This window comes from Oncorhynchus nerka, linkage group LG28 (genome assembly GCF_034236695.1).
Source record: "Oncorhynchus nerka isolate Pitt River linkage group LG28, Oner_Uvic_2.0, whole genome shotgun sequence".
Classification (NCBI taxonomy): Eukaryota; Metazoa; Chordata; class Actinopteri; order Salmoniformes; family Salmonidae; genus Oncorhynchus; species Oncorhynchus nerka.
In genome coordinates this window covers 77,452,071-77,468,745 of record NC_088423.1, presented here as the reverse complement: position 1 = coordinate 77,468,745, position 16,675 = coordinate 77,452,071, and the positions used below count along the sequence as shown (strand labels likewise).

Genomic DNA, 16,675 nt, shown 5'->3' with positions numbered 1-16,675 from the left:
ACGTTCATATCAACTAATGAAATGTATTCGTTGGTTTCACAGATAAGAAAAGCCCATCATTTGCATGCACTTTCAGGAGTAGAGAGATATAAAGAGACTCAGTTTTGGTCACTAACTGTAGACCTATTAAACGATTGCGACTGTCCGATTATGACCAGATGTCGGCATTACTAATCCACCCGAAGCGCTCAATATCAGCGCCTCACCTTTTGAGAAGCATGACGCTACCTACCTGAAAGTAATTGACTCAGAAACGCGGAAGTGAAGTCAACTTATTTTTTTTTTAGCTCAGTACAGTAGTTTTTCATATTTTTAGTATAATTAGAGCTCCCCGTCTGTCTGAAGTAGGGGTGAACGTTTCGTGAGTAATGAAGACAACGGCGCTCGAACGACAGAAGATGTGAATGGGGATTTTCAATATTCGCTCAATTTGGATATCGGGCGTATTGCAACATGTACTTAATGGATCCAGAGCAGGTGAGGAAGATTATTTATAAACAACTCACCTGCAAACAGTTTAGGAAACATGTTTTCATGTAGCCTACAGTATTTTGAATGAGTATAGAAATTGTTTGACTGAATAATGTATTTTTAAAATGTTATGCTCATGGATAATGGTAATGAAACTGTTTTTTTAGATACTTTGAGGTGACGGTCATAGCAGGTTAAAATCTATTTCCGTATAGCTATAACCTGTATCAGACATCTATCTATAAGTTTGTGTGCAAGTATGCTGAGTTGTGTTATGTTACCGTACCAAAAGTGATCTACAGTGCTTTATCTATGAACTAGATGTGGGTCAAACATCAAAACACACCCTAGATCTAGATCGAATCCCTGAGCTGACAAGGTAAACATCTGTTGTTCTGCCCCTGAACAAGGCCGTTATTGTAAATAAGAATTTGTTCTTAGCTGACTTGCCTAGTTAAATAAAATATCACAGGTGTTTTATTTGGACTGAGAACACATGACTGTAGCTCATTGTAGCTGACGTTCCCTGAAACTATTTTCTGCCTCACCATGTGCAGTGCCTTTGAAAAGTATGCAGACCCCTTGACTTTTTTTTACACATTATGTTACGTTTCAGCATCGAGTCTTCTTGGGTATGATGCTGCAAGCTTGGTACACCTGTATTTGGGGAGTTTCTCCCATTCTTCTCTGCAGATCCTCTCAAACTCAGGTTGGATGGGGTGCGTTTCTGCACAGCTTTTTTCAGGTCTCTCCAGAGATGTTAGATGGGGTGCTTTTCTGCACAGCTATTTTCAGGTCTCTAGAGATGTTAGATCGGGTTCAAGTCCGGGCTCTGGCTGGGACACTCAAGGACATTCAGAGACTTGTCCCGAAGCCACTCCTGCATTGTCTTGGCTGTATGCTTAGGGTCATTGTCATGTTGGAAGGTGAACCTTCACACCAGTCTGAGGTCCTGAGTGCTCTGGAGCAGGTTTTTGTCAAGGATCTCGCTGTACTTTGCTTTGTTCATCTTCGCCTCGATTCTGACTTGTGTCCCAGTCCCTGCCGCTGAGAAACATCTCCACAGCATTTTTTATTTTTATTCCACCTTTATTTAACCAGGTCGGCTAGTTGAGAACAAGTTCTCATTTACAACTGCAACCTGGCCAAGATAAAGCAAAACAGTGCAACACAAACAACAAAACAGAGTTACACATGGAATAAACAAACGTACAGTCAATAACACAATAGAAAAAAAATCTATATAACGTGTGTGCAAATTAGGGAGGTAAGGCAATGAATAGGCCGTAGTGGCGAAGTAATTACAATTTAGCAATTAAATACTAGAGTGATAGATGTGCAGAAGATTAATGTGCAAGTAGAGATACTGGGGTGCAAAGGAGCAAAATAAAATAATAACAATATGGGGATGAGGTAGTTGGATGGGCTATTTACATGTATGATGCTGCCACCCCCATGCTTCACCGTAGGAATGGTGCCAGGTTTCCTCCAGACGTGACCCTTGGCATTTAGGCCAAAGAGACCAGAGAATCTTGTTTCTCATGGGGTGAGTGTCTTTAGGTGCCTTTTGGCTAACTCCAAGCAGGCTGTCATGTGCCTTTTACTGAGGAGTGGTTTCCTTCTGGCCACTCTACCGTAAAGGCCTGATTGGTGGAGTGCTGGTTGTCCTTCTGTAAGGTTCTCCCATCTCCACAGAGGAACTCTAGAGCTCTGTCAGAGTGACCATTGGCTTCTTAGTCACCTCCCTGACCAAGGCCCTTCTCCCCCCAAGTCTTGGTGGTTCCAAACTTCTTCAATTTAAGAATGATGGAGGCCATTGTGTGCTTGGGGACCTTCAATGTTGCAGACATTTTTTGGTACCTTTCCCCAGATCTGCGCCTCGACACAATCCTGTCTCGGAGCTCTACAGACAATCCCTTTGTCCTCATGGCTTGGTTTTTGCTCTGACATGCACTGTCAACTGTGGGACCTTATAGACAGGTGTGTACCTTTCCAAATCATGTCCAGTCAATTGAATTTACCACAGGTGGACTCCAAGTTGTAGAAACATCTCAAGGATGATCAATGGAAACAGGATGTACCTGATCTCAATTTCGAGTCTCATAGCAAAGGGTTTGAATACTTATGTAAATAAGGTATTTCTGTTCAAATGTTTTAATAAATTAGCAAAGAATTCTAAAAACCTTTGTCGTTATGGGGTATTGTATGTAGATTGCTGAGGAATTGTTTTTATTTAATCCATTTTAGAACAGGGCTGTAACGTAACAAAATGTGGAAAAAGTCAAGTGGTCTGAATACTTTCCGAAGGCACTGTATAGGCTAGATTCATTGCAGCAGCTAAATTAATTAATTATTTAAAAAATCCCAGACCAACTTAAAATATTTCACAGATTTAAATGTCGCTTATCTGGCCTTTTGTGTTTTAAAGCATAACTTCAACTCATCTAAAGCATGCAGATCTTTGAGAAATTGTCAGGTCAGCTTTTTACCTTGGACCATGTTTCTCTGAAGAGTGTCTATGATTAATGTGATGCTGAGGCCTGATGTATGACACCATTCCTCTGGCAACCCATGCCATATCCACTACACAATACCCTACATCAGAGCCAGCCTCCTTTCAACGTTTGCCTGGTCTTCTTGGCTGTGCTCCTGGTGAAACAGGTTATCTCATTAAATCTTATGCAAACTGCACTAAAGAGGGTAATAGTGGCACACCTCCAAAATATAATCAGTCAAGATTGGATCATATCTCTCGAGACATAGCAGAGCATAGAACTCCCACCCACTGAGTATGAGGAGCAGTCTATGGGATATTTTCATTGACGGGCGTGTTGGAGCATGTTATCTGGAAAATCCTGTGGGAGTCTGGAAGAATGAAAGTGAAAGACTGACAGGCTTTAGAGAGAAACCTGCATAACAACAGAGATGGCAAGAGGGATGGCCCAGTTGCCTTTATTTGTTTTACCCCTTTGCTTAAAGATGTGTGTTATTGACATCTCATGGACTGTAACTGTAAAAAGGAATTTGCCTAGTGTCCCTTTTTTCGACACAGGATAGTGAAGCCACAATGACAATTTGGCTATAGTGAATGAAGGCATATCATTGACCATTATGTTAGCTGAGAGGTTCCTTGTGGTCCATGTTGACTGGCGCATGCCTGGCAGACCACTTCAGTGAGGTGGGGAGGAGGGCCAGCCCTTGTATCACAAGAGAGATGTCAAATTGTCCCTCTTTGTTACCCTGTGTTTTAGGATGGTATTGAGCTGCAGGAGAGAAACACGGATGGCTTTGACAATACCATGGAGGCATTACTCCCAATTCTGGTGAGACCGCACAACACACACCATCTATTAATTTCATTGCATTCATAACTTAGAGACATACATAGTCATACAGGTGATAATTATTCAAGCTGTTTGTATGACACAGTCCCTAGAATACAGAAAAGCTTGTATGTCTCCCATAGCACCAGCAGAGGACATATGATTATGTTCTAGTTGCTGATGAAGTTGAGGACCAGGATCACCCAAAGTTTCTGAAGCAGGTGGCTTTTATTGACCACCTGAGGAAGAAAAACATGAAAGTAACAGTGAGTTTGTGACTTGATTAAATCACATTTCAATTCCATATGGAGTGATGTTGAGGCAATGTTACTTTATTGGGTTGTGTACAATATTTTATTGGGATGTGTACAACTGTAGAGAATGTGTGACATTTATACGGTAACATCATGGCCAATCCTCCCAAAATGAACCTGGTTCAATGCTCATCATGAACTTTGCCTTTTTGTGTCAGAAAATCGTTCATGATGACAAGGTGTTTTATGGTGTCCGGGCCCCAAAGGAGATATTTGACAAGTACAGGTACCTACTAAAGGTGTCTGATGCTTGCAACTGGAGCGGCGACCGGAAATGTGGCATCATCCCTCACTCAACCAGGTGAGATGCATTGAACTCTCACTCTTGCCATTCCATATGCAAATAACGTTAACTTCCAACATGTCCTCTTACCTTGTTCCTGTTTTTCTTTCAGAATCAGAGTAGTGCATTACATCCTACACCACACCCATATCAACACAGGAGGTATGTGAAGTGCTCCCTCCATTGATCTCTTTAGCAACATATTTGTCCCTGACTTCAATTGTTCTGCACTCCTAACCCTCTTTTTAATTTAAACACAACAGAGAACCTCAGAGAGCTCCAGGAGAAGGGTGTCTTTGAGGCCGCGTTCTGCCTGCATGAGGTAAAAAAACAAACATCATTATTTGTATACCTGATTACTTGTTCAATTTTGAGGGGCATTGTAGCTGTTTATGTCTTGTATGATCGTAAGTAGCCCATATGAAATTCATTGATGTGAAATACATCTACAGTATGAGCCTCTTTCTATTTTTATAGAGGAACAAGCAAAAGGTGTTGAAACAAAAGTGGGCACGATGGTCTGCTCTCTGTACGACCCAGCCTGTCGATGATGTCAGGTAAGACCTTCTATATATCCAGCTGTGTTTCTGTGTCTTGGTTTCACAGTGGCCTTTCCTCAATTGGATTTACTCAACTCTTGCATCCTCTCACCTCCATCCTCTCTGGCCTCCTTTTGAAAAAGGTCATAGGTAATCAAGGAGACGAGAAGGGGAAAAGTGGACAAAATTGTGCTTGTAATTAATGAGACTCCTTGTCCAATAGCACATTGACGAAAATTACGCTTACAGGGTGGAATCCCCAAGTAAATGTATACAGTGATTAAAATAAATGTAGCTAGCTAGTTGTGCAAGACGTTGTAGATAAATGATCAATAGAATATTGTTATGAAATGTTTGCATGCTTTTCTCCTTCAAGAAAATAGCTGATTTCAAAGTGGGTGTGGAAGATTAAAACTCTTCCGCAAAGGAATCATGTAGGATTCATTTGTGCTTCCATTACAAAAGGAGGCTATCGAGGAAGGGAGGACCATCTTCAGTTTGCCTACAAAAAATTGTCGCTCTCCTTGACCACTTATCGGTTTCCAAGTCAACGAGGAGAGAGGACTGGGGAGAGAGGGTGGAGAACAGACTTTTGCCCAATGAAGAAAAGGCCTATTTCTCTCGCTTTCAAAGCAATTAACTCTGTTACCAAGAAGTATGCCAGCTAGTGGTTATATCCACACAGAACTCTGGGTTTGCCGATGCAGCTAAACGTGATGTGCTTACCTAAAGCAGGATTTCCCAAACTCGGTCCTGGGCCCGCCCCTGGGTGCTCGTTTTGTTTTTTTCCCTAGCACCACACAGCTGATTCAAATAACCAACTCATTATCAAGCTTAGTTTAAACCAGCTAAGAACAGCCCTTAGCTATGGTATATTGGCCATATACCACACCCCCCCCCATGCCTTATTGCTTAAATATACAGAATGCAAATAGCAAAACAACATGTCATTTACCTCAGTCATGTGAAAGGGAAATTATCAAGATAAACTACATGTTAATTAAATATTTATTTTTATCCCCCCTGGAAACCTAGTAAGGGGTGTTAACTGAAAAGAAATGTCCTTTTCCTGGTTTGAATGTATCTATGTCTGTCAGGAGTTACTTTGGAGAGAAGGTGGCTCTGTATTACCTGTGGTTGGGCTGGTACACCATCCTGCTGGTCCCTGCAGCCATTCTGGGTGTGATTGTGTTCCTGTATGCACTGGCTTTCTTCAACACCAGCCCCCTCATGTGAGTTGACAGGCCCACTGAGCCAAATTCTTTATTAAGCTGATTGGTGCTGACATTTTAGTAGGAATAAAAAATTGGTTACATGGCGTTGCTCCTCTTTAAAACTCATGTGTTTCTGAAGGTGCATTGTGTGTCTTTATATTACAGAAAAGAGGTCTGTGAGTCTGACACTGTTATGTGCCCGAGGTGTGACAAATGGTGTCAAGTATGGCAGCTGCGTGACACCTGTACCTATGCCAAGGTAACTCATGTCATTCTACCATACTGCATTGCAAACTTTACTATTTAAAAAAGTTAATTAAGTTTGTATGTTCAAAATGTGTCTTGTGTGCAGGTGAGTCCTCTGTTTGACAATGAGGGGACGGTGTTCTTTGCTATGTTCATGGCAGTGTGGGGTAAGTCTCTCACACAGGATAAAACTGATTCTTTCCACCCAATACATTTTTAATTCAGATAAATCTAGACATTGTTATGACTCATGCCCTTCTTATTTTTCCAGCTACCATTTTTCTGGAGCTGTGGAAGAGACACAAAGCAACATTTGTGTCTAAATGGAAAGTATTTGACTGGTGTGAGGAAGAGGTATGGCTTCACTTAGGCTTAAGAAACCATTATATGTCTGGATATACTGTATACTATAGGATGGTTTTAGCATGGTTTAGGTTGTCTGTTACTCATTCATATCACCCAATCATATGCTCTTTCAAATAACTAAAATAATGTTCCATTGATTACTGTCATCTTATGGTAGTGATCCATTGTGTGATTGATATGACCACAGACCTCTGTGGTATAACCCTGAATATTGTTCCATCTGGCCTGCAGGAGGAGCTCATCCTGGGAGTAGTCAATGATCCAGACTGCCATCCCAAAGAGTTTCGCCATTCTTATCTGCGCAGCACTCTAGTTCTGGTGCTGGTCACTCTCATGGTCAGTTACTCAGTACCATATTGAAACAGACGTAGCAATTTTCATCCTGCGCTATACCTGTGTTTAGCTCCGGTTCAGTCATTGTTGTCCTCTCACTGTGTGTGTGTTCTTTTACCAGTTGGTTCTGATCATCGGGCTAACCCAGGCTCTGGTGGTGTTCCGTGTGGTTGCTGCTGTGCTGTTGTCAGAGGGTACATGGGAGTTTGTAAGGGACCATGCCAACACTGTAGCAGTAATGCTGGGTGCTGTACTACACTACTTCACCATGCAAGTTATGACCAGAGTAAGTTCAACCAGCAACCCCTCTAAGTCATGTAGACCTGCACAGTCCCTAACTCTTCTCCTGTCTTACCCGGATAGGTCAACAAGGCCGTGGCCTTCAAGCTGTGTGTGATAGGTGAGTCTGAAGAGGGAACATCTTAATTTGGATGAGCAGAACATATGTTTGCATTGAACATTTTCATTTACAATCAAACATGTACAGTTGAATATGGAAGTTTACATACACCTTAGCCAAGTACATTTGAACTCAGTTTTTCACAATTTCTGACATTTAATCCTAGTAAACATTCCCTGTATTAGGTCAGTTAGGATCACCACTTTATTTTAAGAATGTGAAATGTCAGAATAATAGAGAATGATTTATTTCAGCTTTTATTTCTTTCATCACATTCCCAGTGGGTCAGAAGTTTACATGCACTCAATTAGTATTTGGTAGCATTGCCTTTAAATTGTTTAACTTCGGACAAGTGTTTCGGATAGCCTTCCACAAGCTTCCCACAATAAGTTGGGTGAATTTTGGCACATTCCTCCTGACAGAGCTGGTGTAACTGAGTCAGGTTTGTAGGCCTCCTTGCTTGCACACGCTTTCTCAGTTCTGCCCACAAATTCTCTATAGGATTGAGGTCAGGACTTTGTAATGGCCAATACCTTGACTTTGTTGTCCTTAAGCCATTTGTCACAAATTTGGAAGTATGCTTTGGGTCATTGTCCATTTGGAAGACCCATTTGCGAGCAAGCTTTAACTTCCTGACTGATGTCATGAGATGTTGCTTCAATATATCCACATCATTTTCCTGTCTCATGATGCCATCTATTTTGTGAAGTGTACCATTCCCTCCTGCAGCAAAGCACCCCCACAACATGATGCTGCCACCCCCGTGCTTCACGGTTGGGAAGGTGTTCTTCAGCGTGCAAACCTCCCCCTTTTTCCTCCAAACATAATGATGGTCATTATGACCAAACAGTTATATTTTTGTTTCATCAGACCAGAGGACATTTGTCCAAAAAGTACGATCTTTGTCCCCATGTGCAGTTGCAAACCGTAGTCTGGCTTTTTTATGGCGGTTTTGGAGCAGGTCTTTGCTGAGCGGCCTTTCAGGTTATGTCGATATAGGACTTGTTTTACTGTGGATGGAGATACTTTTGTACCCGTTTCCTCCAGCATCTTCACAAGGTCCTTTGCTGCTGTTCTGGGATTGATTTGCACTTTTCGCACCAAAGTACGTTCATCTCTAGGAGACAGAATGCGTCTCCTTCCTGAGTGGTATGACAGCTGTGTGGTCCCACGGTGTTTGTACTTGCGTACTATTGTTTGTACAGATGAACGTGGTACCTTCAGGCGTTTGGAAATTGCTCCCAAGGATGAACCAGCCTTGTGAAGGTCTACAATTTTGGCTTGGCTGATTTCTTTTGCTTTTCCTGATTTCAAGCAAAGAAGCACTGAGTTTGAAAGGTAGCCCTTGAAATACATCCACAGGTATACCTCCAATTGACTCAAATTATGTCAATTAGCCTATCAGAAGCTTCAAAAGCCATGACATCATTTTCTGTAGTTTTCCAATCTGTTTAAAGGCACAGTCAACTTAGTGTATGCAAACTTCTGAACCAATGGAATTGCGATACAGTGAATTATAAGTGAAATAATCTGTCTAAACAATTATTGGAAAAATTACTTGTGTCATGCACATAGTAGATGTCCGAACCGACTTGCCAAAACTATAGTTTGTTAACAAGAAATTTGTGGAGTGGATGAAAAATTAGTTTTAATGACTCCAACCTAAGTGCATGTAAACTTCCTACTTCAACTGTACATGTTCATCACTGTCATTCTATCAGATGGAATTGTACTTAACTTCATTCACTGACTCACCTAGCTAATGTTGCTGCTTTTGCCTGCAGAGAAGACACAGTCGCATGCAGCCACTGAGAGGAGCTTCACTGTCAAGATGTTTACCTTCCAGTTCTTCACCCTCTTCTCCTCGCTCGTATATGTGGCATTTTTCCTGGGCAGGTACTGAGTGCAACGTGTGTGTGTGTGTGTAGTATTAATATTTGATCGGGCTCCCGAGTGGCGCAGTGGTCTAAGGCACTGCATCTCAGTGCTAGAGGTGTCACTACAGAACCTGGTTTGATCCCATGCTGTATCACAACCGGCCGTGATTGGGAGTCCCATAGCGCGGCGCCCAGCGTCATCCGGGTTAGGGTTTAGCCGGGGTAGGCCGTCATTGTAAATAAGATTTTTTTCTTAACTGACTTGCCTAGTTAAATAAATAAAAGATTGCACACTAGCCTAAAACCAAGGGGAAAACTGTTGGTAAAGTACTGCTCTGTGTCAGCTGTCATGGGCAGCCTAGCTATATGGAGAAGGTGCTTTCTGTATCCACAAGTGTCCATGTATCTTGAAATGTTTGAGTCCTGAACCATAAATGTGTAAGTATTTGAAATGTTTATGCATATGTGCTTACATTTAATGAATCTAACACGTTGTTCTCGTGCATAGGATAAATGGTCGCCCAGGCAGCTATGTTCGTATTTTTGGTAAATGGAGATTGGAGGAGGTGGGTAGCTCATCACTATTATACAGTGCCTTGCGAAAGTATTCGGCCCCCTTGAACTTTGCGACCTTTTGCCACATTTAAGGCTTCAAACATAAAGATATAAAACTGTATTTTTTTGTGAAGAATCAACAACAAGTGGGACGACATTTATTGGATATTTCAAACTTTAAAAAAAAAAAAAAAAACTGAAAAATTGGGCGTGCAAAATTATTCAGCCCCCTTAAGTTAATACTTTGTAGCGCCACCTTTTGCTGCGATTACAGCTGTAAGTCGCTTGGGGTATGTCTCTATCAGTTTTGCACATTGAGAGACTGAAATTTTTTCCCATTCCTCCTTGCAAAACAGCTCGAGCTCAGTGAGGTTGGATGGAGAGCATTTGTGAACAGCAGTTTTCAGTTCTTTCCACAGATTCTCGATTGGATTCAGGTCTGGACTTTGACTTGGCCATTCTAACACCTGGATGTGTTTATTTTTGAACCATTCCATTGTAGATTTTGCTTTATGTTTTGGATCATTGTCTTGTTGGAAGACAAATCTCCGTCCCAGTCTCAGGTCTTTTGCAGACTCCATCAGGTTTTCTTCCAGAATGGTCCTGTATTTGGCTCCATCCATCTTCCCATCAATTTTAACCATCTTCCCTGTCCCTGCTGAAGAAAAGCAGGCCCAAACCATGATGCTGCCACCACCATGTTTGACAGTGGGGATGGTGTGTTCAGGGTGATGAGCTGTGTTGCTTTTACGCCAAACATAACGTTTTGCATTGTTGCCAAAAAGTTCAATTTTGGTTTCATCTGACCAGAGCACCTTCTTCCACATGTTTGGTGTGTCTCCCAAGGTGGCTTGTGGCAAACTTTAAACGACACTTTTTATGGATATCTTTAAGAAATGGCTTTATTCTTGCCACTCTTCCATAAAGGTCAGATTTGTGCAATATACGACTGATTGTTGTCCTATGGACAGAGTCTCCCACCTCAGCTGTAGATCTCTGCAGTTCATCCAGAGTGATCATGGGCCTCTTGGCTGCATCTCTGATCAGTCTTCTCCTTGTATGAGCTGAAAGTTTAGAGGGACGGCCAGGTCTTGGTAGATTTGCAGTGGTCTGATACTCCTTCCATTTCAATATTATTGCTTGCACAGTGCTCCTTGGGATGTTTAAAGCTTGGGAAATCTTTTTGTATCCAAATCCGGCTTTAATCTTCTTCACAACAGTATCTCGGACCTGCCTGGTGTGTTCCTTGTTCTTCATGATGCTCTCTGCGCTTTTAACGGACCTCTGAGACTATCACAGTGCAGGTGCATTTATACGGAGACTTGATTACACACAGGTGGATTGTATTTATCATCATTAGTCATTTAGGTCAACATTGTATCATTCAGCTATCCTCACTGAACTTCTGGAGAGAGTTTGCTGCACTGAAAGTAAAGGGGCTGAATAATTTTGCTCGCCCAATTTTTCAGTTTTTGATTTAAAAAAAAAGTTTGGAATATACAATAAATGTCGTTCCACTTCATGATTGTGTCCCACTTGTTGTTGATTCTTCACAAAAAAATACAGTTTTATATCTTTATGTTTGAAACCTGAAATGTGGCAAAAGGTCGCAAAGTTCAAGGGGGCCGAATACTTTCGCAAGGCACTGTATATATTTTTTAAAGTATTACTTAACATGGGATTATGACATGGTTGAATGGTTTGGATTGTCTTTAGACTGTTGCCATATCTGCCTTTTCCTGTCCTTGCCAGTGTCATCCCAGTGGCTGCCTCACTGACCTCTTCATTCAAATGGCCGTCATCATGGTGCTCAAACAGACACTGAATAACATCTTTGAGTTTATTGTGCCGTAAGTACAATATATAGCTATGGTTTTCTACCTGCTTAACATAGATACATTCTGAGGAAATGAATAGGTTGAATAAGCCCTTTGATGTGTTGAATAAGCTTTTGGTAATTCAAATAAACGTTTGACTGTCAGTCAGATGATAAAACCCCATGTAAATATGAATTCTAGTTAATGAATTGAATTAATTCTAATGAACCGAATTGGACATCCAAAGTGGAGCATCATACTTTCTCACTTTATGTTGTCCTATGTTGTTGTGCAGCTGGTTCAAGAGTTACTTCAAAAGGACTACAACTAAGAAGCTGGAGAGGAAGTGTGGCGACTGCTACAAAAATGCATGTCGCGAAGAGGAGAGGAGGGGCCATGACCCATGTGATATCTGCAAGCTGCATGATTGGCTGCGCAACTACGATCTGAATGACGTAAACTTTTTCAGTCTCTTCAATGAGTTTCTGGAAATGGGTACGTCACATTAACAAGTCACTACCTTCCATGGATGTCTCAGTCCAAAGTCTTTATTTATTTCACCGAAGTGATTCTATCTCTCTCTTACACTGTGATTCATGGTTTCTTTTATGTTCAATGTTTCTGCCCAGTTGTTTTTATTGACTTCCCAATCCCCTATGTTGAATATTAAATCTCTGTTGTGTTATTACACTCTTCTCATGCAGTTCTTCAGTTCAGTTTCACCACCATCTTTGTGGCGGCCTTCCCTCTGGCCCCTCTACTGGCCCTCATCAACAATATCTTTGAGATCCGTCTGGATGCCATCAAGATGGTCAGCTTGGAACGCAGATTAGTCCCCAAGAAAACCAATAATATTGGTGAGTTAAACAGTATATGCAAAAGCTTGTGCTTCTCTGGTAAACTCCTTACCATGTTTTTGTTGGGGCTTGTATGCTCATCCCATAATATGATTTCTCAGGTATATGGATCAAAGTTCTGGAAGCTATTGGTGTTCTGGCTGTCATTGCCAATGGGCTAGTCATTGGGGTGTCCTCAGACTTCATCCCTCGGCTGGTCTATCGCTATCACTACGGACCCTGTGCCAATGGAGAAGAAAATGTACAGTAAGTTCTACTGTAGCACATTGTGCAGTGACTGGTGCATGAGTTGCACCTACAGTAGAGTAGACCTCTCACACATGGTCTGGACTCTTAAAACAATGAATGCCATAGTAATAATGTAGATAATGTCATCTGATAGACTACATTCGAGCCTCCTGAGTGGCGCAGTGGTCTAAGGCACTGCATTGCAGTGATTGAGGGGCCACTACAGACCCTGGTTTGGTCCCGGACTGTGTCGCAACCGGCCGCGACCGGGAGAACCATGAGGCGGCGCACAATTGGCCCAGCGTTATCCGTGTTAGGGGAGGGTTTGGCCGGCCGGGATGTCCTTGTCCCATCACGCTCTAGCGACTCCTGTGGCGGGCCGGGCGCATGCACGATGACACGGTTGCAAGTTGTATGGCGTTTCCTCCCACACATTGGTGCGGCTGGCTTCCGGGTTAAGCGAGCAGTGTGTCAAGAAGCAGAGCGGCTTGGCAGGGTCGTGTTTCGGAGGACACATGGCTCTCGACCTTCGCCTCTCCCAAGTCCATACGGGAGTTGCAGCGATAGGACAAGACTGTAACTACCACGAAAATTGGGGAGAGAAATAAAATAAAGACTACATTCGCTACTGTCTCTCTATTGAAACTGTTCCAAAGGAAGAGTTCAACAGTTCCCTAGTTTAGTCTTTATTGGCATAAGTAACCATGCTGTGGGTAAACACTGGTGGCAGATGTCAAGGACACCCTAAAGTTGTAATAATACTGACTCGCCATGTGACTATTTGTGACTATTTGTTTGCCCTTCAAGCTGGTTGTGAAAAAGCCTCGCAATTTAATTCTATCTCCAAATTCCAAGACAAATTAATATGGAAATGTATTTCCAATTATGATTTTGTAAGCTAAGCTTAGTTGCTAAGTTGTATGTTTTTTGTTGATTCATGGGGCATTACTTTTTGGGTTCTCTAAACGGTTAGCTGCATAAAACCTCATGAGTTGGAGAAGGGTTTGTTTTTATATGACCATAATCCGTTTTCCCCCCCTTATAGCTGTATGAAGGGCTATATCAACGACACCCTATCCACTGCTCAGATAACACACCTGAATGTGCGGAAGGACTTTTTCCCCAGTCAACTGATCACAGAGAGCGGCTTCAATGTTACACAATGCAGGTGGGCATCTGTAAGGCACAACTAGGTCACTACGGAAGGTACTATTTACCAAAGCCTGGCTCAACCTTACTGCCCATCTCTGAATTTCACTGTTTATATTAACGAAGTGTTTGAATAATCAGAAACCAAAGCAACCAATTCTCCTCAGGCATCCATACATGTAGCTAGAGTCTATGCCGTCACAAACAGAAAGAAACCCAGTCCAGTGATACCAGTAGTTGTTGAGAGAGATTGTTGATGGTGAAACTGGTGTGTGTTCCCAGCTATAAAGACTACAGAAATGATGTTGACTACAGCCTCACCTCCCAGTTCTGGCTCATCATGGCTGTACGCTTTGCCTTCGTCGTCCTATTTGAGGTATGTCGTTCTTTGCATCTGTGTATTTACGTCGAACTACTTACATTATTTTCAGTTTAGTTTTGGCACATCAGGAATCACTGAATTCCATGTTATTGATTTTAATTAAGCTCTGCACCCATGATCCAATCAAACATGATTTAAAATTGTGACACTTTACAATAAAACTAAAGATGTAAAAGCAAACGCAAAGGATGTCTAAAACTATAAAATCACTTGTTAAATGCCAAGCTAAAAATGATGAGTTTAGGGTTTTGTCAAAACCTTATCCTTGCAACTCCAAATGGCCATTGAGCAATACCAAATATCATGGATATGATGGAACAAGCCTGTCTGTCTTTCACCTCTATCTGTAGCATGTAGTGGTCATCTTTAAATGCATTGCTGCCTGGTTTGTGCCTGACTCCTCCATGCTGGTGAAGAATGACAGACTGAAGGATAAACTCAGTAGGCTCAAAGAGGAACTGCAGTGAGTTAAAACATATGGCTATAGACTACCACAATATTCCTTGTATGAACATGTATGATTAAGTGTTGCCGTACTTCATCTGCATGGAACTTATTATCACCATAGTGATTTCTATGATCGGATTAAAACTAATGTTGTCTGTGTTGACAGGGATATGAAGTACAGCCAGTCCACAGATGTGTGATGACCACAACGAAGGGACATCCTGAGGCATGACACATGACTTTGAAGCCTTGAAAAATACACATTAAAAGTGATGCTCTCTGCACTGACCTGAGATCAGCATCTTACAGAATAGTTAGCGCCTGGTCGTTATGAGAGGTAGGACAGCCCCATCTCCCAACACCTCTGCGCTTTCTCCCACATGGTCAACGCACTGTTTATACCTGTGTGATTAATGGCCACCCGTGGCGCATGCGAGGGTATCTTGATAGCCGATCGGGGCGACAAGTTTCTACGAGGATTAAACGGCTCCAAACTATATTTCACATATAAGCAAGTGTACCCCAATATAAATGAACCAATATACTGACAGACTAACCTCAGATACCAGACGCCAAACCACAACTGGGGTTCATAAGAAGAGGTCCATATAACATTGTATTTTTGAATGACCAATGACCCAGCAGTAGCCTCAGCCGAGTCCCCAACAACCAGATGTTCCGGTTTTCAGGGGAAATGGAAAGAGAGTCTGTGACTTAACTTCCGCTTTTGGACGTTAACAAGGCGACACTCCATCTTAACTCCTCCTCCACATTTACTGGATTGGTTGAACAGTGCAGAAGATAACGTTTTTTTCTCTCTTCTCGTCAAGACCAGTATGTAGGGGATCTAGTTTCAGGCATTTATTTTTCCTAATCAAAAGGGGAGCATCGCAGTCTCTCAGAAGTTTGGTTGGTGCGTAAAACGTGTGAAATCAGATAAATAGAAAGGTGTAGGGTTAACCCTAACCCTGCATCAGGGATAGCGTACAGGCTTTTCGACTTTGCAGCCTTCTTCAGTGTGTAGATTTATTTTATGCCTGCTACATTAGGTTAACCTAGCAGGGATACCTATACAGTAACAGAGTTGGGGTTAATTTTGTTTCACAAACTGTATGTGCTATACAAATGGAAAACCTGAGTTGAAATGTATTGACTTCCCTACTCTGGCCAATATTAATGTTTTACAAAGAACTGCGGTAGTTTTATTTTGGTAAGGGTGTAACAACCTGCAAATACTGTACTGATGTTTCCTGTTTACATGCTTTTAGTAACCTCGATGTTCTCTCAACATAAAGAATCACAAAGTGTGAATAATGTAATTTATCTTTGAAATATTAATATCTTTGTTATATAATTATGCATCTCTTAACTTTACTTTTAATCCACTGCATTAATTCTTTATTTGAAATGATATTCGGGAAAATTGTGTTATTGCTTTTTAAATTCAAACATAGGGTTGCTTCATGTTGTGTGTATGAGCAAGAGTTTTTGTAAAAACATTTAAGTATAATTCAGAAATTACTTGAGCCAATACCTATGGATATTGTATTGTTGTTGGAAAGGTGTACATTTTGAGTTGCTTTATTGTTTTTTTACTGTACATTGTACATGCAGTATGTGACAGGGTTTTGCTCATCAGTCTATCACCTGCATGAAAGTGCATTGCAATTTTGTCCTTTTGCTTCTCACTTTTGATGGACAGATGGGACAAATATTAAAGCTTGCCGTGATTTTACTCTCAGCTGAATGTGTACTTGAGGACTTTTTTTTGGTAAGCTAAGTAGACACAATTAACTGCCATTTGGTGGACCACACCCTGTCTATTTCTCAAACAAGTTAAGCCTGATCAACAACAAAAAAATACTTTTTACATT

At 41.6% G+C, this 16,675-nt stretch overlaps 1 protein-coding gene across 1 annotated transcript; it reads left to right on the top strand.

The window, feature by feature from the left end:
- The first annotated feature begins 181 nt into the window (after positions 1-181).
- Positions 182-16,542, top strand: LOC115113694 (anoctamin-9-like). Its single transcript, XM_029641625.2, has 24 exons — positions 182-477; positions 3,723-3,794; positions 3,938-4,060; positions 4,267-4,409; positions 4,504-4,553; positions 4,655-4,713; positions 4,869-4,948; positions 6,028-6,162; positions 6,310-6,403; positions 6,497-6,557; positions 6,662-6,744; positions 6,988-7,092; positions 7,211-7,375; positions 7,453-7,489; positions 9,274-9,385; positions 9,875-9,932; positions 11,674-11,771; positions 12,034-12,233; positions 12,443-12,595; positions 12,697-12,841; positions 13,869-13,991; positions 14,255-14,348; positions 14,705-14,817; positions 14,968-16,542. The coding sequence occupies exons 1-24, from the start codon at positions 454-456 to the stop codon at positions 14,999-15,001; spliced, it is 2,361 nt and encodes a 786-aa protein (XP_029497485.1). The 5' UTR covers positions 182-453; the 3' UTR covers positions 15,002-16,542.
- The last annotated feature ends 133 nt before the right edge of the window (positions 16,543-16,675 follow it).